The sequence below is a fragment of the Stigmatopora nigra genome, chromosome 16 (assembly GCF_051989575.1).
Source record: "Stigmatopora nigra isolate UIUO_SnigA chromosome 16, RoL_Snig_1.1, whole genome shotgun sequence".
NCBI lineage: Eukaryota > Metazoa > Chordata > Actinopteri > Syngnathiformes > Syngnathidae > Stigmatopora > Stigmatopora nigra.
The window spans coordinates 8,127,126-8,151,740 of record NC_135523.1 but is presented as its reverse complement, the minus strand read 5'-3'; the positions used below and the strand labels follow the sequence as shown (position 1 = coordinate 8,151,740).

The window sequence follows — 24,615 nt, the reverse complement described above, 5'->3', positions numbered from 1 at the left end:
AGCACAACTGCAATTTATATTCTGCTCGGCCAAAATGAAATCCTATACTTTCTCATTGGCACAAAAATCCATCAGTGTATTATGTTCTCTTTTTTAACTACTACAGCAAATAAATCTTATAAATTTAGGGACTTTTTCCTCAGGCGAACATTAGCCAACCAGCCCCTCAAAAATGAACCTTCACTGAGAAACAATTCTAATCAAATGTGTATTCTGCTGACAAGGTATTGCAATCAGAGTAGCCTGCCTGGCATAAGCATTATCCCATAGAAAAATGAGAGATAAGGCGCTAGAAGAAAATAATGTGCAATCACAGCAAAGTAAAATCATTTAGAAAAGAACGGATTAGGTCTCGCATTTTGGATAATAATGTTTTGACCCCTAAATTACTTGAGAGAGAACGTGCTCCCAATTTAATTTGTGCATCACATCCGTATGATGGGCACATTCAGGGTGTAGAAAGCCAACTGCAGCAATCCTTGGGATTTAGTTTGTCTCAAGACAGAATGAGTGGAAAATTCTGGGATTATTTTTGTTTATATTTTTTTGATTGAATGGATTTGAGGCATTAGGGTTGGATACTGCAGAAAGAAGTACTTGCATCCTTTAATCCAATTCAATAGAAAAAGCCTCATGACTTTTAAAATATTAAACATTTAAAGTTTCTTTTCAAGTGGATTTTAAAAGTTGAAGTGCATTTTTTCCTTTTACTTTGAAGACTGGGATTAAAAGAATGTTGCAAATCTCTCAAACACTGTCATCATGCCCCTCCTTTCATAATGACATTACCTGCAATAGCTTGGCGCATTGTTTTCAAGGTACACAGTGAGCTGCAGGCTACAAGTGTGGGGTATGAGAGGATGTGCTGCGGTATATTACAAGGAGGAGACCTGTGATAGCCGCCAGGGAACAAGAGGCTATTTCTGTGGCAGGAAAGAAGAAGAGATCACAAATGTGCAACGTTCACTGAATTCCTGAGTGGGAAAGCCACACAGCAGAGAAAGACTGCACAAAATATGAAAATATTATTACTTCCAAATGGGATGCAAGCCATTCTATAATGCTGGTAAAGTTTGAGATTCTTATCTAAGAAAAAAATCCATAGTTTGCAAGTTATGTGACGGGAAATTGTTTTATTCTCAATGTCAGACATTTGACTGTAAAGAAAATGTTATGTCTTCTTAGGAGTGGCAATTATAAAACATTTTTTGGATGGATACAGTCGAATAGCAAAAAAAGACTATTTAAACAAGAGATTTCAGATATTGTGTTGGATGTTTGTTGCTATGTAAATCAGCTTTTTTTGCTGTTGTTGCACTGAGTGGTTTGAAGTAAAACGATTAGTTGGGAGCATGCAAGAATGACTTTTTGGCATTTGTTTGTGAGGAAGCGGTTGTTGAAGGTTGACAGAGTGCAAACCTTGGCTAAATCAGTATCAAATAGTGTCTAACCAACAACATGACATGTTAGGTATGGAAATATAAGATACAAGCATTGCACACTTAGAATTCCTTTGAGCAACTCAGTCAGCGTCAACCTTGATGCAAGATTCTCTGATCAGTTTGATAGGAACTAGAACATTTTAGGTTCACTTTTCACCGCAGAACAAAATGCATATAGGGAGTTTGTCCGTGAAATCACCTGCACCCGACATATATGACGACATCATCACGTCATCAATGTTTATGGAAGTAAATATGACACTTTTGGGAGATTTCTGCTCGCGTTTTTATGTAAACTTTGAGGATTTCACTACTGGAGTCAACAATTTCTCAACCTGATGGCTTCGTTTGTAGATTTTTTTGTTCCTTTTTCCGACATTTACTTATTTTGTTAGTTGTTTTGTGAAACAATGGTGACGTATTTTATGTGTTGATGATGTATAGATTGAAATTGTACAGAAAGCCTTAATAATGCAGAGGCATCGGATACATAGCTGAATTGGAAATTACCTTCATTATGAATGTAGCTTAATTCTCATAACTATTTCTTTATGAACAATACCTATGATAAATGACTTGATTTTTGCTGGAGAACTTGAACTTGGTGAACCCATGTACTTAGAACTTGCATGATAACCAAGTACAAGTGGCAAATCAATACAGTCCACAAAGGAGCATGGTCTCTACTGTGCATAGCAAATGCCCCAATAGAGGATAGATACTTAGTCGTACTAGTCAGTGTGGTCTCATTTCTTATAGAACTTAAGAAGAACTTGGATTAAAAGAAAAAAGAAAAAGCAATTTGTAGACAAACTGTGTGGAAATGCTTTCATAATGATGGATTATTGTAGAGATTAAATTGAAATGTGAAAGCTGTGAAGAGGCAAAGATGTGAACTTTGTGTTTGAAAGTGTTAAATAAGATTTTTTGGTGTAAAACTTTGGTGATTTTCTTCCAGGGCAGAGAGTCAACATGATACCCAATGAGGATTTGTTTGTGGGTCAGGACTCGGGTTATATAATGTGAATGAAAGACAATTGGAAGTTTTTTGTGAGTCTGTTAACATTGACCTAGGGAGTCAAATGAGTCCAAAGTGTTCAATGTAACCTTTTTAAATGGAATTACTCTCCCACAAAATAGCTTTTTAAGAGACGCGGGAAAAATGGCTTGAAGCAGAAACGCATGAAATCGATCGAATTTTTGTGTGTGTGTGTGTGTGTGTGTGTGTGGTTCTGGTGGTAGTTTCAAATGTTCAATGAAAGCCGGTGTAGATTTTATGTGGGTTCACAAATGAAGGGGTGAGTCTGAGCTGAAAGTTAATAAGAATGAATAAAGAATATTTGTGTGTTAACTAAAAGACTTGATCTGGCTGGACATTAATGAAGCAGAAAATAGATCTGGTCCGTATTTTTATCGAAGAGGATGGCTAGACGAAGAGACAAGTATATAGAACAACGCCTTTTCAGAGCTGCCAACCTCTGTGTACCCCATTTAAGGAGTACCTTTGCCCATTTCCGGAGTGAATGCGTTTCACGCAAAATCGATATGTGCTAATGTCGCACAAGACAAATCATTCAACAGAACTTGTAACTCGGATGAATCACAATGCACTCTTGTTACCGAATTCTTCAGATTTACAGTGCAGTTGAATCGAGATGGCGGAAGCCGTACCGATGGTGTGAATTTCCAGACATTTAGATTAGAAATTTGGTACTTTTATGGAATGGTTGCTTCAAAAAATTAAAGGGACAATTTGCGTTTGCGTTGCATTTCCGGATAAACTCCTGAAATTCTGTTGTGGTCTGCGTATTGAATATAATGGCAACCTATTTGCTGCGGCGGACGGAGCGGATTCAGTAGGTTTTAAGAGTTGGTCAATGAAAACGTGAATTAAATGAACAAAGTTACTGTTTACCATGAGAAATGTATGTTTTTTTGGTCAGAAATTGGGAGTTTTTAAGGAGCTATTAATTTTTGAAATAGGAAAATTACAGCAGTATGACACATGAATTTTGGAAATATTTGGGAGATTGAACCGTTTGATTTGAGCGTACAATATGTTCAACAGAGGAAACCATCACACCTTATCAAAGCTTTCTCACAAAAATAAATGCTTAATGTTTGCTTTGTTGATTGCATTTACAAAAAAAGTGTTTATGTAAGTTGGTCACAATAATAAATCCAATTGATAATCTATATTTTGCACCAATTATATTTTTTGTTAAATGTTGTTTGAAAAGGAAAGGTTTTCTATTTTATGTCGAGAAGCACATAGCTCAGAAATTTCAGGTTTCTACTCAAAGTACGAACAAGCTCTAGAATATAACCATAAAGCCCCATTAAGATGACTATGAAATGCGTATCTAACCAACTTTCTCATAATAGCCAATGTGAGTCGCAGTGAATGCCTCTCATATTCAAGTGTCCTCGGTTAAGCCAAATAGAACTACTCGTGGATTCGTTCACCACACACAAAAACATATGCAGTATCCAGGCAGCTCCCGCCACAGGGAGTTAGTTCAGGCTTCTCCGTTGAAAACCATTCAGCATTATTAAATTATCAGGATATGTAGCTGTGGATGTAAGCATTTTTTTTCTCTGACTAAATGGAAGAAAATGAGCCTCTGGAATTAAACAAAGTGGCTCATGACACATAATTAAATAAGCAAAAAAAATACAGTGATCAATCAAATAGGACACTTATTATCCAAATTGTAGCTAATTTAGTATCCTGAAAGTGTATGCTTTGATGTATTTTAAATGAAAAGTAAAGCTCCTTTGGCCTGGGGAAATTTACAATATTTTGTCCTACCAATCATTTAATGTTTGCGAGATGGTGCAAAGCCGCCCATTCTTGCTCTAGCGCTCCAACCCATATGTCGCAGAATAACAATAGAACTGACAATTCAGGCAGGGTAGCCTGAGCCAGAAAGATTGTCAGCTTTTGAGCTGAAGTATAAAAGCAGATTTAAACCATCAATAATGCACAATTCAGCTGCAATTATTTTCTCCACTGTGCTGCATTTATTGCAGCGATTTGGTACGACCTGTTTTCTTCAATTTGAGGGTTAGTCTGCAGGGTTTTGTCTGCAGCTGCAGACCAAAAACGTCCCTGGCCAGTCGACTTGTCAATAACTCATTTTAATGAAGCATCCGACACCCTGACAGTGATGACAAGGACTGACATGATCACTCATCCAGCCGCCTCATTGGCAACATGACATTGACTCATAGGGTACATTGTGGGATGTTGTCAAAATGTGATGAAATACATTAAATCCAAAGATGGTATGGGCGTTAAAAGCTAAAAAAAATGTAATAAACTGTGGGGTTAGTTTATTTGTGCAGTTAATTTTAATTCCTTGAGGCAAAATGAAGGTTTATATGGCATTGTTCAACCACAATCTTTATGTGGTGATAACTCCTTGTTATAGGGGGAATGGGATGTTTTTACCTTATATGGTGATTCATCATGATTAACAAGGTGGGTGGGCAACACAACAGTGTTGCAACATTTTCCCAAGAAAAAAAAACAGTGCCATCTTGCTTCTCACACATACTTTGACACACGTATACGCAGAGCTTATGAATGAGCCCAGATCCTGGCATGCAGAGAGACTTGGCAGCTCTAAAGCCAGCATGGGGTGGCGGCGTGTTTACTCCAGCAAAAGAAAGAGTGCAAACCTCGAATCTTAACCTTTCACTTCTGTGGCAGCTATTTATCTCAATATCGGAAAACTTCCCCCACGGTATTGGAAATGATACCAACTGAACGATGGACAGATAAAAAGATCAAGTGCATTTTCCATTTTATTCGGTCACAAACTTAAGCTGTCTAGAGAGGGCATTATAACATTATAGAAGCGAGGGAACATATCCAAACTGCTTTGAGAAAATAGCTTCATTACTTGTTTTCTTTTTTTTAAATTTTATTCCAGATTTGATGGTGGGATGGTGTGTTAGAGTGACTGTTAAAAATAGACACAAATGATTCCTTCCACAACTTAGCATTGGCATTGCCACAGGAACCAACCAGTTCCCATTAATTGAAAAACAAGTAATTGTTTTCTATTCTAGGCACCACAATAAACCCAGGAACCAAAAAGTACCTACTTATTGAAAATACATAAATTGTTTCCATGCAAGACAACAAATGGAAGACTATCGCCATTGAAACCATTGGAAAAGAAACAACAAAATGCTTACACAGTCTGGACCTAGGTGGAACACTTCAAAAAATAGTGTAATACTACTGTCATTTATATAGATCAACACTTTTATAAAAAGTATAAATAAAAATACATGTTTTTTGTCATGACTAATACCATTATAGAGAAAACCATTTTAGATGTGACTTAATGTAATTTTTCCGTCACATTTGATTTACTAAATGATGTATTATGGTAAATACCAGGCTTCCATTCACACACACCACAGTAATGAGACAAAATGTGACTGTTGTAGTATCTTCTCTTAAAGCCAAATAAAGGTCAACAGTTTGGAATCAGAAGCCACAGAATCCAGGCAAGAGCTTGCATTAAAGTTAATTATAAGACGGTTTTAAATGCCGAGTTGAAACATAGGAGAGACATAACTCATTGGTTGACAGATTTTATTTTGAGATACTAATTTGAGTTTCTGCATTTTAGGTTTTGTTGTGGTAAACACAACAAACACATCCCTTATGGGTCGTCTGTTTGCGCAAGTGTAATTTAAGTTGATATTTATGTACTAGGGAGGCCCAGCAGCTGAGTGGTAAGCGTGTTGGCCTCACAGTTCCGGGGTCCTATGTTCGATCCCAGGTTGATCCTCTGTAGAGTTTGAATGTTCTACCTGAGCTTGCATGGGTTTTCTACGGGTACTCCAGTTTCTTTCCATATTGCAAAAACATGCACAGTAGGCTGGTTGAACGCTCTAAATTTTCCTTAGGTATGAGTGTGAGCGTAAATGGTTGTCCATCTCCTGGGGCCGTGCGATTAGCTGGCGCCAATTTAGGGTGCCCCCCGCCTGGTGCTTGAAATCAGCTGGGATAGGTTCCAGGACCCCCTGCGACCGTTGTGAGGATAAGCGTTTCAGAAAATGAATGAATGTATGTAGTCATTGTTGATATGATAATGCAAAAGGACCACTCACGGTCTGGTGGGTTTTACTGAACAAATCCTCATTTGGATGTTAATCTCTATATTAGGCTTTGCTGCAGAGCCATGATACGTTAGAGTGTATCAACTGTCAACTTTAATCTGATTTTTTTGGTTTATGTAATGTTAATAGCCAGTGAATCTTGACAATAAAACCAAAAGGAGTTGGTACATCACAGCAGAAGCAGCTATAATGTATTATAGCAATTGGAAATAAGTGATTATACTATGTACGGTATGCTTATTTTTTAATAGCTGGTAAACACAGCAAAAATTGAACACACTGTTAATCGTCCATTGTTTATTTCCCGTACTGCTTATCCTTACAAGACAAGGGTCGCAAGGGTGCTGATGCCTATCCCAGCTTCCTATGGGCAGTAGGTAGGGGACACTCTGAATCAGTGGCCAGCCAATCGTAGGACACAAGAAGATAGATAACCATTCACACTCCCACTCAATTAATTGTCCATTAGAGTGGAAATAATTATGCATTGGTATTTCAAAAGGTTTTGCCAAAATTATTTACCTGTGTTTTTCAAGTATCATTATGGAGCCTCGTTTGTAACATTAGAAATAACATCTTAAATCATGTGATACTATTTTTTAGTTGGAGTGAACAGTAGATTTTTAGGGCGATATATCATTAGATGATATATCACAAAACAAAACATCACAATATGCCAGAATATGTCTTGTAAGAAAGGTCAATCAGATTTTTTTAATGATTTAGTTTATTATTTTGAGTTTTGCATTAAGTATTGTAATTTTAATCCATTATATATCTTAATGTAAAATCAGGATATTAGCCTAGAAAGTGGCTTGATAAATGGAAGGTCTTGCAAGGACTTAAAATGAACTTAAAAGGCGGAAGAATAAAAACAAGTTCATGATTCATAATTGGGAAAAGAAAATAACTCGGCTTTTTGTACAAAGCTCAAGGCCGTGCCAGAAGTACACTTCAAGTGTTATGCAACGCCTTTTTTGCATGTACTGGTATTCAGATATAAAATGGTCTTTATTTTCTTGTTTCTTTTATGAGATACATATTTTCAAATTCCTCCTAACATTAGTAGTTTTATTTTTGTAACTTCATTGGGATGATGTGTATAATTAATCATCAAAATGCTCATTAAGTGTTTTTCTAATGTTTTTCTAATGGCAAACATTTAGCATTTCCAAATCTAATAAAGTGTTAGTGCTATTCTAACAATAGATTCACATTGTGGTTTGAAGTTTTCAGCAGTGTAATTGGAATAATGTTTGTGTACAATAATTCATCAAAATGCTCACCAAGTTTTTATTTTTCAGTAAGAGGCATTATCTACACCAAATAGTTGACAAGTTCCTTAGGTGCCAACGGCAAATATTCAGCGTTTTCCAAACTAATAAAGAGTTTGTGTTCCTCTATCAATACATTGACATTGTGGTTTGGATTTGGCAGCAGTTTAGTGCTGCACTGCATCATACTGATAGCAGTTTGTATTGTAAAATCAATACCACGCCCTTCCGATCCATCAAAATTGAGCTTTGATTTATGTTCAAATAAAATGTCATAGAACTCATTAGATTCTGCACATGTACCTCATGAAGTGACTAGTGAGTCTTTACAGAAAAGGAGGACTGTCTTTTCGCTGTGTTAATTTATTGGTGCATATTATTTCTCCCAGTGAAGGGCAAGCAGATAAGAAGCAAGTGAGTTTGATGCTCTGTTCCATTTTGTTGCACACCTCACTGCCACACAAGTCTAATCGAATCAGCACAAATAATTGTATAAGCAGCCAATTTAAATCTACACAACTCATTGAGCACTTCTCTGAATTAGTGTTTAACCAGAATGAATGAATACAAGACAAGTTAATAGTTGTCCTAATGTTTTCATGACCACTCCCGAAAAACAACTGTATGCTATTAATATTATGCTTTTAAATGCAATTGTTAAATCACAAAAATTTAAACTTGTCTTCTCTGTATGGGGGCTTACTTTTAAACATTCTGGGTCTACTTGTATAGAGCTAATGCCAATATTGCCCATGACAATGACATAATACATTCATCCATTCATCTTCCATACCGACTATCCTCGAAAGGTTTGCGGGGATGATAGACAAGCCAATAAGTAAAGAATACCGGGTGCAATAACGCTAAAGTCCAGAGGAGGGCATAGGAAGCATTAAATAGCATTTGTAATGCTGAACAAGGCTCAATTGATTTCAAATTTAATTACAATGCTGAGAGAAAAAGGGCAAGTGGCCTTTAGCTGTATAAGCAAGATAGTGTCAAAAATGTTGCATATAAAAGGCAAAAGACAAAGTTTCGAAATGCTGTTAGCACAAATTGATAATGGTATGTTACAAAAAGGGCATTTTACTCATTTGTCACCTTTTTTTGTCATTTGATGAATCCCCTGGGAAAAAAAGTAGACCAAAAAGGTGATGGCCAGTACAGGGAGACCATAAAACTGGGGAACTGTGCTTCCTGTGGGTCTTTGCAAAAAGGTTCAAAAATTGTACCCAGGTGGGAGAAAGAAAATGTTTTCATTCAAGAACTCAATTGCTATTTCTTAGTAAAAGACAACTAGCAACTGTGTTGTAACTATCAACATCAAATTTTGATAATGCATTTAAGGGAAACACACTTTTTCTGACGATCTCAGCAGCTAAACTAAATGACTTTCAGCTGAGGTTATATAAATGTTTTTACACATTTTCCACAGAAGAACCTTGCTTAATTTGCTTTACCATGTGTGAAGACAACCAATTAAACTCTAACAGTTCTAGAGTGTTTTAGGGTCATTGAGCTAAAAATACTCAGAGTATCATGGCATGAAAAAAAAATGAACCATAGGAAAATCTTTACAAAAATAAAGATGAGAAATGCAGGAGCTTTTGGCCCATTGTTAAATGTTGGTTTTCCACCCCCTCTACTACTACTACTACTACTACTACTACTACATTTGTGCTTATTCTGGATAGATGAAAATGACAGGATGGAATGGGGCTACTGTACATTTAATTGCGACTGAAGATGAGTGATGGTTATCTTAAACAACCAATAAGTCAAGAATTGTATCCCGTCTGTGTCTAAATGATGTCCTTCACCTGACCACAGCTACAGATGGAGAGCTCGGCAGAAATTCAACACAGAGCTGTACCACACAAGAAATGTAGACGTTTCTGGATGTTAATGATAGACTAAAATATTTAGATTACATGTGTTTAAACATTTGAACAAAGAAAGGGATTATACAGAAACCCTCCAACTGAGGATACTGAGCTAATAATAGAGGAGGGTGTTTTTGTTTACAAAGGAAATTAAGCTGATTTTAGTATATAGTCAACATTACAAAAATGGTTGTCTTTTCTTTCTAATTCAAGCGAATTCCAGACTACACTCTATACTGGTTGCAAGTCAGTCATAGAGCACACAAAGACGACAACAAATAACACTCAATCCCACCACCAAGAACTGGGAATCGATCCCACACTTCCTGCACCAAATTCTGGTTAAAGAACCACTATACCTCTTAGATCTAATTTCCTAAACAGCAAATCTATGTCACCAAATGGATTAAGCCAGCACATTAACACGCAAAATAGAAAGTCAAGGAAAAAGAAAAGAAAGAATTTCACAGGAAGACAAAGTATCAGGTGGCATGGATGTCTCTGACAGGCGAGCAGAAGCGAACCCACAAGTGTGTTTTGTGCACAGTCATCACCACAGTTTGGCCCAGGTTTCAAATGGTCTGATTGTCTGACACAGCAAAAAGTGGAGGATCACTACTGCAGCGTCAATCTCATCCATCCTGGCAGTGTTCCTGGCATAAGAGTGAATTGGACGGAAGAAAAAAAGATGGAGAGAGGAGGTGTTCTGCTGGAGGGTTGGTACATTTTGAGAGCACACATTTTGTCTTTCAGTCCCAAACACAACCATGATCATCATACACAGTAAAGCAGGAAGGACTCTCCCTAGGAAATAATGACTCATCATTCGACATCATGATAAAGATGCAGCAGTTTTAGTTTATGTCTATGATTTTATATATGTATACTTAAAGCAAATCACTTTTGTGTGTGCACTAAATCATGCAAAGAGACTGATGACAACATCGAAGGATGACGGACCCATTGAATTTGGCAAGTGTCAATAACAGCAATATTTGTACAAGAATAATGATTCTCTAATCTGTGGGAGGAGGACTTGGACTAAAACTTCAATAAATAGTTTTTTAAAATGATTTAAATCAAGCAGAGAGGAGCTATTTTCATTGACCAATAGAAAGTGGACCACATACTGTCCAAATTAACATGGAAGAGGTCATTAATCCAAAACTAAATACAATGGAGGGATTACACTCGAGGTTTTGTAAAACATTTTATTTTCCACATGATTAGTGATATGGAAATGTAAGGCCAAAAAGTAGCCAAAGCATGTTAGTGAGTATTGGAATGGAGAGTGCACCTGCACGCCCAGTTAACTACTGCGGGAGTTTTACTCCCATTACCTATTTAAGTTTAATTATATTAAACATCATCAAGTAGAAGCCATTTCAAACACTAATTAGAAATTTCACAGTCTGAAGCAACCGTAAGGCTGACCTCGACTAGCCCTGAGAAATTACAAAGTAAAATGGACTTGAGGACTTTGTATAACAGGCCGAATATTATCTTCTTTCGTCGATTTCTAAATGCTAAAAAAATGATGGAATGTTGTCGTTTATTCATTCAGTTTTCAAACGTTTTAGCCTTTCAAGTGTCAGGGTTGGTGGTGCTGGATCCTATCCAATCCTGTGGGCTGACCCTATACTGTTGGCAGTAGACAGGGGACACCCTGAATTGGTTGCCAGCCAATCATAGGGCAGAATGAAACAGGCTCATACTGAGACCAAGGTACAATTTGGAGTGTTCAACTAGCCTACCATGCATGTTTTAACTCCAATATGTACGATGGTAGGTGTTGTATACAACACCCTAGTCTGTACGATAAGATGTATAGCAACTATCTGGCCTGGGATTAAAACTTTTTTTGAAGGTTATTTTTATTTTACAAAGAAAAAGGCTAGCTACAGATTGTGGCTCAGTAGAAAATCAGTGAGTTGACAGTGCATCCTGAATGAAAATTACAGATTGGCTTTTTTTGAAGCAATTGCGGGTAATAATCAACCAGTGAACATCCCAAAATGAGATAATCAGGCTCTACTATTCCGCAATTTGTGTTCACACAGATATGCGATGACATCATACACACTTCCACTTTAAAAAACTAGCCACATGACTCAGACAAATAACCCGTACCAGAACAGCAGTTAATCCCCACTAATGGAAAGTTGTGAGCAGTTGCTCACAACTGAAACCAAACCAGATCTATCCTAGCTTGGATTATATGAAAGTACATGGAAAGAACATGTCGTCTACTCTACATGAATGGGAGATTAGCCACTTTATGAGTGTTTACGTGCATCAGTGGTCACAATCTTACAGTTTTTGCACTACATTATTTCCTTATGTCAGACTACTACACTTGTAAATGAACGGTATAAAGGCTTTAGAAATGTAACTTGTATCCAAGAAAAAGTGAATTAAACAGGAAAATTTGAACCACAAAAAAAAATGTTAATTGCTTTTGCACATAACACAAGCTAAGTGAAGGTCAATCGGTTTTGCATTCACGGTGACATTGAATCCTTAATTCCCTCCTGGCTTCACTATTTCTTTTCTTTCATGAATTAATTTCACTCATCTGCTTATGCCTTCAGTAGAGCTAAATACAAGAAAGAAGACAGAGGCAAATACCCTTGGACGCATGAGTCATATTTAACTTAAATGGATGAATCTGACTCAGATTAACCTCTAAATGCTTTAAACGTATTTCTCCAATTTAAAGCCAATGTTCATTGGATTAGTCTTAGAATAAACTGAGCACCAGATGGTTTGATAAAGGCAGCAGATGTGGATGAAAATGCTATATCATGCAGAACCTACCAACCTTAGCATCTGGATAAAGTAGTGACCCTAAAGGGAGTTTAATATACACGCTAATCAGTATAATTTTGTTGTATGCATTATAGCAGGCACACAAGATTAACTTTTCATAAAATGTCTGTTATCCTTCCTGAAAAGACTTTTTTCTTACAAACAGAAAATTGCGACCAAAATGGGTTGAGGGGCAAGATTACAAATCTGCCTTCAGTGTGGAACCCCACTGACAGTGAGTCAACTAGCGCTTCTGGCAGCTTCTCGACTATTTCTATCGATAATGATTTTCCAGTCAGATCTTCCCGCACCCCTTTGGGAGCACCGTTTGCTAACCAGTCTCACGCGTTGTCCTATGAGCGTCCTGTTGTTATTTATTGAGCTTCCCTAAATTGATGACAGAATGTGCAAAGGCCAGGGATTGAGCAGCTCAGACTCTCGCTAGAACCACGGAGGGATACTTTGACAGTAGACACAAAATTACAATCAATTCAAAGGGTAAGAGTTATGCGCGCATCAATATCATTTACCATATATTTGCTGCATAAAGTACTAGCGTCGTCTGTAATTGACGGACAATTTTTCTTGCTTTAAAATGCTTTATTTCTATAGTATCAGCATGAGGTAGACGTGGCTAGGAGGTTCAAGTACAACGCAAGATTCCTCAGCCACGAGCTTCAGAAATTTGAAAGCACACCTTGTTATGTCTTAGCCAACTGAGTGAGGTAAAAATGGTTATGTGCCTTGTCTGATACACGACCAATCTCAAGTGTCTAAACTGCTTCCACTACCCTTTGAATTCAGAGTTTGGATGCCACAAGAATACTTGGGCCTTCTTAGAATAAACTGGCAGAACGCTGTAAGGGAATTGCGACAAGCAGTTCCCAATGATGGTCCTCCTTGCATGTTTTTCCTCTATATTTCTGCATGCTTTTATGGATGTCTAAACAGCAAACGTGACAAAAAGTTACCCAAGAAAACACATCCAGAAGAATGACAATTATTTTTACCCTTTCATTTCTCACAAAAATATAACTATAACAAAAAAAAATATATAAAATCACATTCACAGCAATTGGGTTCGTCTATAAATAACAAGAAAGTGAGTGGAGAGGAGGTCGTATTGGAGAGTGGGTTAACAAAACAGCTCTCATTATAACCATGGCAACAAGTCAGCAATACCAAAAGGATGTCATAAATCAGGAAATTAGTTAGCATAGTTATTTCATAGTAATTAATTATATATTTTTCTTGATTATCATATTAATTAATTGTATGGCTCTCATGTAAATTCCAACTAGACAAACGTTCAATTACTACTACTGCATTTGGTACTTTGGTTCAATTTCATGTAAAATATTTCCCAAAGTTGAAATCATCATTTAAACTATTCAAGAGTCGTGGTCAGTTGTCATCATATGATAGAAAGTTATTTACAATGTATATTCATTATGACTGTTGTGTTTTTATTTCTTATAATGACGAATGGGTGAAATAAAAGCATTAAAATCCATGTCTGGGTCTTATTTACTTTTCCATGAATCCTTCAACTGGGTAATTGACAACTCTGCATGGTTAACTTTATTGAGGCAAGAAAAGCAAATATCGCCCATGCAAGGAGAAAAGCAGCCCAAAGGGAGCTAAATACCTGCTGAAACACTCAAGCACATAACACTTCGTTATAAAACATATCTGCTCATGTACCGCTGCCAATTTTGTTTCCATTGGTTAGTCCCTTACAAGAAGTCCATTTTGCAAGAACACCAGGTACAAAGACTTGGGACACTGAATACATCAACCATGTGAAAGGACCTAATCTATGGGAGCGTTTACAGACCAGCAATTTAGCTGAAAAACATCTTAACTTTGAAACTGATTCTGGGAAAAACGAATTAGGGTTTAAGCAGAAGTGGCTTCTCTTGTGGTTTCTTTCTTGTGTCAAGATTTTAGCACTTCAAACAAAATGACCAAAGCCATCCTCCCCAAAAAGCAAGAAACTAAACTAATGAACAGCATCCAAATATTGAGAAAAAGACATCAAATTTCCAAAAGGGATTAGCTGATGCTGGGGTCTGGTTGGTAGTCAAGGGAACATATTTGAGTTTGGGAAAATTATAGTGTCCAACCAAAACTTGAGAACTGCAAATTACATTCTGGAGCTCCTATGACAATATAGCCGTTTAATGCTAAGCCACCCTCACAAAGCTGCTAAGACATTGCATGGAGACACCCACTAATGACCGCATATTTGGCAGAACCCCATGTGGGATTGCTGTCAAAAAAGAACCTCCTTCCAAATCCAGCCTGACATAAGGAGAGAAAAACAAGAGTGACGGTAAGGACCAACAACTCCTCATATGTCAAGTAAGAAGCTGTGACAACAATGGGGAGGATTGTCCTAACCAAATTGACACCAAACAAGAGAAAAAAAGCACAGTAGCTCTTTTATTTTTGTGACGATAATCATAATATTAAATAACTACTACTGTTATTCATGTGTTTCCTTTTTCTGGTCTAGCTATCCTCAAAAGTAGGCCACGCACTAAGAGATAAGACAACTCCCTCTGACCACTATAGAAAGTAATGAATAATAAGTCCTGCTGAAATTTTAACAGGCATATTTATATTTATAAATTTGCCTTCAAAACTGCTGGGCCATATGAAATAAATAAAATAACAATAATCAACGAAAGACATCCTCACCATTGGCAGGCAGTCTATTTTCAGCCTCACAAAAAGAAATTATCTTCCCCACATATGGCCATTTCAAATTTAAAAAAAAAGGTTGGATGAACTTGACCCATTTCAAGCCTAGTTAAGATTTTTTTGCTTTTTGTAACGTTTTCAGAACATTTACATAAAATGGGGTAATTCCTTTAAAGCAAGTAAGAAGAGTATAATTGCAGGCTGTCTTTATTTCTCTTATTGGCTTCCCTTGACATCTTGCTCTATGTTAAACAATCAGTAACCAATTCTGGGACGAGTTGTTTTAATGTTAGAGAATTAAGATTAATGTGGACTGATGTCTTGAACATAACATGCACTACTGAGTCAATTGTGTTTGCTCTCAGTCTCCCTGACGAGCATTAAATAGTACAGAGAAAGTACACGACAGGGAGACTTTATTTGGATCTTTTAGTGGGTAGGCTCGGTGTTGTCCTGCATCTCATAATCGCTTATTTTGGCTGTGTTATTGTACTTTCCCTTTCATGCTCTTTTTGTGCGGCTCTATTGCTATCACTGCTAATTTGGCAATTGTTCCTCACCATCGTCTTCGTCTCCTGAATGTTGGTCTTGAACTAGCGCATCAGCGGCCCTGTTCTTTTTGGCATTTGTGTTTTAGGAATTTTGAATTGTCCCCTTTCAGATCATTTAAACTTGAAATTTTAAAAAAAGGAATAAATTTTTTCTTTACTCTGCTGGGATTCATCATAATTTTGTGGTTTTATTTTTATTTTTTAAGTATGCTAATTGTATTTCTAGTATGTGATCAAATAATTGAATTTTCCAATGTATTTGGGGAAAAATGGGGCCAGGGGTTGTCTGCCTACCTGAGCCGAACTTCCTCCTTCTTCCTTAGCTTCATATCCCGCTGGACAACTTTTAGGACATGTTCAGCCTCATCATCCGTCAAGCCAGACAAGTCCAGCCTCCGGCCCATCTTTCCTGCCCCTGCCACACTCGACTGCTGGTGGTCCACCACAGGATGATGGTGACAAAGGGGATGAGGAAGAGGAGGAGGAGAGGCACTTCTATACTGTCGGCTGGTACAAACCTGGAGAAAGACAAATGGTTAGAAAGGTTTACATCGATTTAGTTAGCATTTGTTCAATATCTTTTTAAAAATGCTTCTTGGAACTACAGATCCAGTTTTTAGAAATACAGGTCCTAAAATGCTCTGCAATACTTGCTAGAAAAAAAATGCTTCATTTGAAGTTATATAACATTATACATTTGTGAGTTTGTTATTAATCAACCAAATCACTATATTCTTCTCCAATTCGTTATGTAATCAGGTAAAACAACCGAAACCATGGTAACATTTTGAATGCGGAGTTTAGTGTTCTATGCTACTATTAGTGATTTCACAACCGATCCTCAGAATCAGTACCAGCACTTGATACGGCTATTTTTGGAGAATTGGACATTATTGGATTTGTTCACAAGATGGGATCAGATCAATTATTCAAATGTTTTCAGTACCATTATGATTGTTGGCTGTTGTAAATCAAACCACTAGAAACAAACACACCCACTGTATGGGACTAAGTACTCTCAAACTAATGGTAGGAAAGAAAATATGGTAGACAGAAACAAGATAACAGATAAAACTATTTTCAGTGGCAAAATTTCTGATAATGCACTTGTGCTTATTTCATTCAAATCTTCAGCCTGTTGAGATATTTTTTAGGTTGGTGGGAAGAACGATTAAGGGAAATGTCGGAAGAAATTGAAAAAAAAGGATGACTCCACGCACCCAGAAAGCAGGCAAAGAGATAGATGAGCCCATGTCCAGAAGTAGAAGGTCCATTAACCACAGTGTCCAAACAAGATGGGAGTGCACTTGCAAAGTGATGATGACTCAGAAGGCCAGACAATTATGCTTGATCTATTATTGGGCTGCTTCATCGACTAAGTGCTTCCCTTACACGCATTTACTATACGATATCAATCATTCCATGAATTGTCCCACCTCTGAGGACACCAAACACCAAGTTCGTCCACCTCAAAAAGAGATTTTAAAAATGAAACATGTTGACTAAATTGTATTTTTCAACTTTTTAAGCCTCCTCCCCATTCATTTTTTATTAAGTCATTAGCCACTAATAGACTGTGGAGCATCTCAGCACTGTAGTTAAATTGCTTTGACCAAGCAATGTCATTTTGCAAAGCAAGCATCTCTAAATATTGTTTCTTACGCCATCATCCTATTTCAAACTAACAGATTAGACCACCGGGAGCTTGTGTGAGTCATGTGTTTCGGTTAGGAGAGTATTAACATAATGGCAAACCTACAAGGACATTCACGTGCATATGTAAGCAGTAAGATGGCTTTTGTCACTTTGTTAGCTACGACGCTGATAAAAGCGACAACATCTTGGCATCAGGCAGAACGCGGTGTAAAATGAGGACGGTCACGGTTGCATTCACGCAAGCTTCTCGCTCAGCCGCTGTGATGAGAGACTTTGCCCTTTGCCTCGGGAAAAGGCCAACTCCGACAGTCATATTTCACAACTGTTACCCTCAGCGACATGTGTATATTCCCAGCAAGCAAACACAACAAAGCTGGTAAATTCCAGAATAAAGCTCAGCAGCTCATCATGTCATAAAAATATTCTTTTCAAATAGGACAATCTGTCTGAGTGTTTTGAACTCAAGGAGGTCAATTAATGATTTAGCGTAAGATGTTGATTCTGGTTCTTCTTTTGAGGACTATTTATTGAGGGTATTAAAGTCTTTGAGTTCCAGAAGGCATAACATTTTAGTAATGTCATGACACTATCAATTAGGGCTGGATAATTTAAGATGGAGATCAACACAAATAAATAAAAAACACCATACGTCAATCGAAGTGATCACCAATAATATTTAAGTGACAAAACACAGTGGAGAGCCATATTGAGTATATTTTGACATACAGTCAATACTCTCTCTGAAAAGAATCCAATGTTGTTACTCACAATGTTTACAGTCTTCCCTCGATTATCGCGACTTCCCTTCTTCGTGATTTTTTTCTGCTAAGAATTATTTTTTTTAAATATATATACATGTTGATAAAAATGTGAAAATCCCCGCTGTAACTCATAAGCGGAAGCCACCCTACTTTGACCCTACTTTCTTGATTTTTCAATTATCGCTGTCTATACATGTCTGGTCTACATTAACCGTGGCATTCGATGGATTACTGTATTTCACACACACACACATACACAAATGCCCCAGGAACATTTTGATTTCAAATGCAATACAATACAACTAAATGCTAAAAAAAAAATCAAGTTTGAACGAATAAAAAAGCGATCTTTTTGCGGGATCGCCCATCCCTATTCTCTCGAGGCTGTGATCTTCCAAACAATAACACTAGACTGTTGTTTTTGGGTTGGATTTTTCATCTGTTACCATCGATGTTTCTTAGCATTGCTACTTTAATAGATGGTCATCACTCATGGATACTGTTATCAATCCCCAAGTGAAGTACTGGATACACAGCAGCCACCAAGAGTAATGAGAGGACCAAGCAGTCCAGCAAAGTACAGTCACCATGACAACATGAAAAGATCATTCAAGCTGAAAGAAGGGATAGAAAGTCTGACAACTTATTCAAATGAGGGTAAAGATTGTGTACAACAGGTTTGAGAAAGATGGTTTTCCATAGATGTATTATTGTAAATTCTGTGCAGAATGAGGGAACCATGTCACAATAAAATGTGTGGTTGGGGCAAGGTGGTATTATTGCTCATTTTTGTGTATAAAAGTGCATGTAATCCAACCTGCATCTCCATCACTGACATTGTTATTAATGTTAGGCTAATGCATTTTATTCCATACAGTATACTATACACATTAAGCACACAATTCAGAATGCTGCTGTTTTAAGTTTTGACTACATGAAAAACTAGTGCAAAAACACTCAGGACAAATATTTTGGAATGTGAATAAATCCCATCATTGCGGTTGAAAAGGGATTCTAACAAAATACCAGTGGCGAGCCAGGAAAAGATTGAATTATGTTAGAGTTTTCATTTTGTAAGGTTTCAGATGTCTTCCAGAATCTGGAGGTTGTTTTAACATTAAGCAAAACTGGCTTCTGAAAGGATCAAGTACTGAAATGGAATTCTCTCTCCAATTGTAAAACACTCAACAAGCTTGATGCCTGATTTCAGGGTTCCCAAACCAGGCCAGCACAAATTAATATACTTTTAGATCATACTTACAGAATTAACACACATACCTGAGGGACAGCTAAAATGAGGTCATGCAGAGGCCGAAAAGGAGGTGAAGTTGTTAAAGGCTTTAACTAATGGGGAATTCACACAAAAACACAACCTTAAGCCAAAGAACACCAAGCATGACAAAATAGCAGGTGCAGCCAAGCATTAAATGAACTGCTTGTTTTGAGCGTCTAAGTTGGGTCAGCTGGCAAACGTTGCAGGGCGGTAGCGCAAAAGGACGATTTGATACTTTCAGTAAAATGATGTTTTGGCAGAAGGGTGAAATGACTCACTTATTTGAGAAACAGGAATTGTCCCACCTTGGCAATTTAGAAATGAGACACCTAGTTGATTTTGAAAAGCATAATTGCATAAGTGCATAATTAACCATTCCTCACTCCAATTGTGCCACCTTTCATGTAATATTATGACGCTTATGGGAACTGTAAAATATAATTGGACAAACCCTTTGTAATATCACCCATAGCATTAACCCGTAAATTCACCTGACAGTTTTATTTGTAATCTGGGTGGTGCATAAAACATTGAAATACTCACATTTCTACCTTTATGACCAGATCATGTCAACTACAACTGGATTTTAGGGAATAACCATTGGTAAACCAACCATAACTACAGCAATTTGTGAATGATCTATTGTTGTAATAAAAAGTTACAATGTGATCAAGCAGATGTTGAACTAGATTGTTTTAATATTTTCATTTTCTGTGTGGTTTTTCAAACCATTTTCCATAGTAGAAACTGTCTACCAAGTACTGCGCAAAAGTGATGCAGAATCCTTAACTTTAGAGACCGGTATGTTATTCAACTCATTGTAACCATGACATGATACCCACCTTGGAGTCATTCACCGGCTTGAATAATTCCTTAAATTCTTAAATTCCAGGTTCTTTAACTCCCTTCTCGAACCTCTCAGGAGAAATACTTTCAAACACATTGGTAGCAGCGAGATCCGTCAAGTCACCTCCCAAATATTAATTAGCTGCAAATACACCTTGGCCTACGCTATCCTCTTGATATTACACACTGTTGCTGAGGAATACAAATTTGACTCAAATGAACTATAATTTTAGGTCAATGCACTGTTACGGCCACAGTCACAATACAAACAAAATCTACTCAATGTTAGATAAGAATAAGAAGGCATCCTATATCACAATTGAAAATATTAGATTCATTCATCTTCCATACCACACGTCCTTGAAAGGATTGCAGAGGATGCCAGAGCCTACCCCAGCTGACATCGTGCAAAAGGCAGACTTCCCTCTAGACTGGTCGCTAGTCAGGCGTAGAGCACACTGAAAGACAAGTGACCATACGCACTCTGAATCATACCGCCACAAGTGGGAATTGAGCCTGTGCCTGCTCGCATCGAAGTCAGGAGAATGAACCTCTACACCAGGGGTGGACAACTTCGGTCCTTCAGTGCCATTATCCAGTCTGTTTTCCATATCTCCCTCCACCAACACACCTAAATCAAATAATCAGGATCGGTATCAAGCTTCTGGACCGCTTGCTGATGAGTTTATCATTTGATTCAGGTGTAGCGGAGGAGGGAGATATGGAAAACAGACCGGATAGCGGCTCCCAAGGACCGGAGTTGGCCACCCCTTCTCTACACTATCAGGCAGCCTGGCTGGTCACAACTTTGTTAAAGAACATCGCTCTACACTAAAAAAAAAGACAATAAAATCATTGGTTTACTTCAAATGTAGTTTGACCTGTTATTAGGTCTATTTTACTGATATTGCATCAATAATGCACCTTGAACATTCGATACCACCCGCCAATAATCACGAAAAAACAAAAGCAGTAAAAGACTAAGTGACAAATATCTAGTAAAATATGTCACAGCATTAATTCTGCTCATTCAGATATAGACAGGATGTCTGCAGCTTCTCCAGATATAAAAAGATCAAGTGTAAAAACAAGTATTGGACATGGGACATTTGCTTTCTTTGCCTAAAGATTTCCATGTAGTCCGATATCATTTGCTCCTGAAAAAGCATCAAAAGAGCTAGCCTCCCTTTCCTTCTACCCTACAAATAAAGACGAAATGAAGAAAGAAAAAAACGGAAAGTCCCCCAGTTACAGTTTCAAACATTCGCATGCAGATTTGGACAAGACTATTAATATCAAACGAGGAGTGTTAGGGGAATTATGGTCCTTATTATGGGAATTGTAAATGGACATCATTACGGGAATTTTTACATTACAAAGCACAGACACGCAAGGGATTAGGATGTCACACATCCTCCATAATTATTACTAATCACAATAGGTCCCCAAGTAATATTAATCCCATGCAAATAGGTATTTGGATCAGTGTGGCGAGGCTAACAAATTCGGTTTGATAGCATTTGCATTTAGCAGCATACAAATAAAGGTTGCTTACCAGAATAAAGAAATCTAACAATACTTGAAAACCTGTAAGTACAATCAACTGAGACAGAGGGCTCATTTACCACACTAATTTAAGATTATACATGATTTTTGCACATGACCACAGTAGACATTCAACTAAGACAAACTAAGACTGTACTAAACTCACTGTTGAATGAGGTGCATCAAGGACTTTTGATGCATTAGATGTCCAAAGACCACACCTAATGTGCCAAAGAGGCACAAGTGTCCAGAAATCGCACATCCAGCAGCACTTATAACTGAAAGTTTTAACATGGAGCGTCAATGAAAGTAACTCATTTGAAGCCAGCCTGCGGTGGCCATATTTCACTTACTGCAGCATTTTAAATCTTGGTAAATGTTCATTGATTCCATTCATTTACCCTTGACTTTTTAGTGTCAGGTCTAACTTTATGACCTCTTAGGTCAAAGACAGAGCACTAATTATTTCTATTTACATTTATTTGGCATCATTCACATAATTCCCTAACCACAAACTAAACTGTCAGGCATTGCTACCTGAAATCAGTTCTGTATCCATAGGATTTGCCTTGATAATTAACGAAAATTCCTCAGTTTATATTTTCATCACATTATTGATTAAAAAACAAACACTTTAAAAACTCCTATTTCCCCTTCTTCCTCATATTTTGCCTCACTATCACTCAGAAAGACATTTGATGAAAGTCACTACCACTTACCGTATTTACTCGCATATAAGTCACCCCGTGTTTAAGCCGCAGCTTTAAAATTGCCTTTAGATCATTGAGTTTTACAATTTTGGGGGTATAAGCCACCCCTTGATTCACAATTTTCGCCTACATATACATGGTTTTAATAAAGAGTACAAATGTTATATTTAGAAGGGAAACTTGAGAAAAATCATCACACATTTCTGATATACTGTATGAATCAAAAGCACATTATTAGGGTCAATATCATAAGGAATTAATTCATCCAGTAGTGGTTTTTTTCTTACTGCAAAACAGAAAATAACCAACAAATAGTAAATGTTACTTTGCCGATATCTACTGGTGAAAGAGTTTAGCAAACCTTGTGCGCATATAACATTTTACGTTTACATCAAGAGTGTTGTTGTGAAAAAGAAATCATGCCTGTTGTTTTTATTATTATACCCACCAAGGAGGTTATGCCACATGCTTCTGTTACTTCCTTTCTATTTATTTTTGGTCTAGTCAGCGTGTCTGTCGAAAGGATTAAACAAACACCGATTTCCACAAAACTTGATGAATGGCGGCATGAGTCAAGAAAGAATGTAATCAGGTTTGGTGCAGGTCATTAGCAAAAGCACCAGCCGAACTTAATTTACACTCATAACAACAGACAAATCTGCTTAATGGAATGCATAACAAAGAATACACTTATTAAAAAATGCTTGTTTTATGAAATGAGACAATTCACAACATGCTTGCTTTAACCCCCACTTGATAATGTTAAGTGATGTTATCAGATATAAGAAATTGTAGTGAACCTTTTTTTTTTAAATTCACAATACACACTGTGATTTGAAAAAGCAATGCAAAACAAATAGATACTTGCTGATCTTATAGCATGGTGTATTGTTACTATCAAGTGATGTCAAGATTATTGTCAACAGGTAAACAGCTTACCACAACTGTGTGCCTTGTTCACCTAAAACCTCCACAAACACGCCGTGCACCGGATTTTCAGCTTGCATTCCTGAGGGATGAAGGTTTATTCTTCCGAAACAAAACATGACTTTGTTTCTCACAAATGCCTTATCTCAATTTAGAAGGCAATTTTAAAAAAAATCTATCAGATTGCTCACTTTAAAATCCCCATCTCTTCCATTGCATCTCGACTACATCAACCACCACAGCATACGCATTCAAATGCAATTTTATCACTCCCCCCTCGCTAAATGTCGCATTGTTATCTTACTTTTTAAAAAGCAAAATCATGCATTTGATGCACATTATCGTTAGCAACGAGAACGTGAAAGATCGGCGTGATTTTAGCACCTGGAGAAGAAGAAAAAAGGTGCTCGATAGAACCTCAAACAAACAAAAAGTAAAATCATCAGCATCTGATATCAGCTGGAAAATCTACATGCAAATCTGCAAATAAAGACAATCGGAGTTTGCGTTTCAGCCATGCTAAGCGACACAATAACACACCTATCTATATATATATATATGCTTCCATAGCACGATGACTTGTTGTGCATCACTTACACGGGATCAGCCGGTACCGGTGGACCACCAGTCTCAGTCCCCGTTTCTTCTTCCCGGCAACTGTTAACTTCTACTATACACCTGTGTGCCCCCCTCTTCGGAGAAAAAAAAAAGCCCAATCTTCCCCTTTTCGCTCCCCTCCCTCCCTATTTACTCCCCCAGCGAGGCAGACGCCTGCAGATCTGAATGGGTGATCACGAGGTTTGTATTACGCAGAGGAAAGGGGGAGAGGCAGGGGAGGTGAGGTGAGCGTGGGGGCTGGCATACAAACTGTTTACCGGTTCGATGAGTGGTTGTGCGCGATAAACGGGTTCAAAAGCACGATGGCGATTGGTCAGGAGGGGGCTGATGTCAGGGATGTTGGCACCTGTCCTCCAAAATGTTGCCACTGGGGGAGGAGGGATGCTCCATTCAGAAGACTGCATCAGTGCCAATGGTATAATAGTAAAGGGGAAAACAACTCAATTGATCCGACACAGATGTGTTATTTTTAC

The 24,615-nt window shown here is 37.5% G+C and overlaps 1 protein-coding gene across 3 annotated transcripts in view; it reads right to left on the bottom strand.

Annotated features, from left to right (window-relative positions):
• Window positions 1–24,615, bottom strand: part of myripb (myosin VIIA and Rab interacting protein b) — a 91,361-nt gene that overhangs the window by 44,952 nt on the left and 21,794 nt on the right. The window contains exons 1-2 of one of the 3 annotated variants that reach the window (XM_077735863.1): window positions 24,122–24,234; window positions 16,101–16,324 (exon numbers count right to left, since the gene is read on the bottom strand). In XM_077735863.1, coding sequence (XP_077591989.1) covers window positions 16,101–16,210 — 110 coding nt within the window. In that variant the 5' untranslated portion in view covers window positions 16,211–16,324; window positions 24,122–24,234. Of the gene's footprint in view, window positions 1–16,100; window positions 16,325–23,536; window positions 23,554–24,121; window positions 24,235–24,615 lie in introns of those variants that run through there. The other 2 variants (XM_077735865.1, XM_077735864.1) reach the window with 2 other exon arrangements.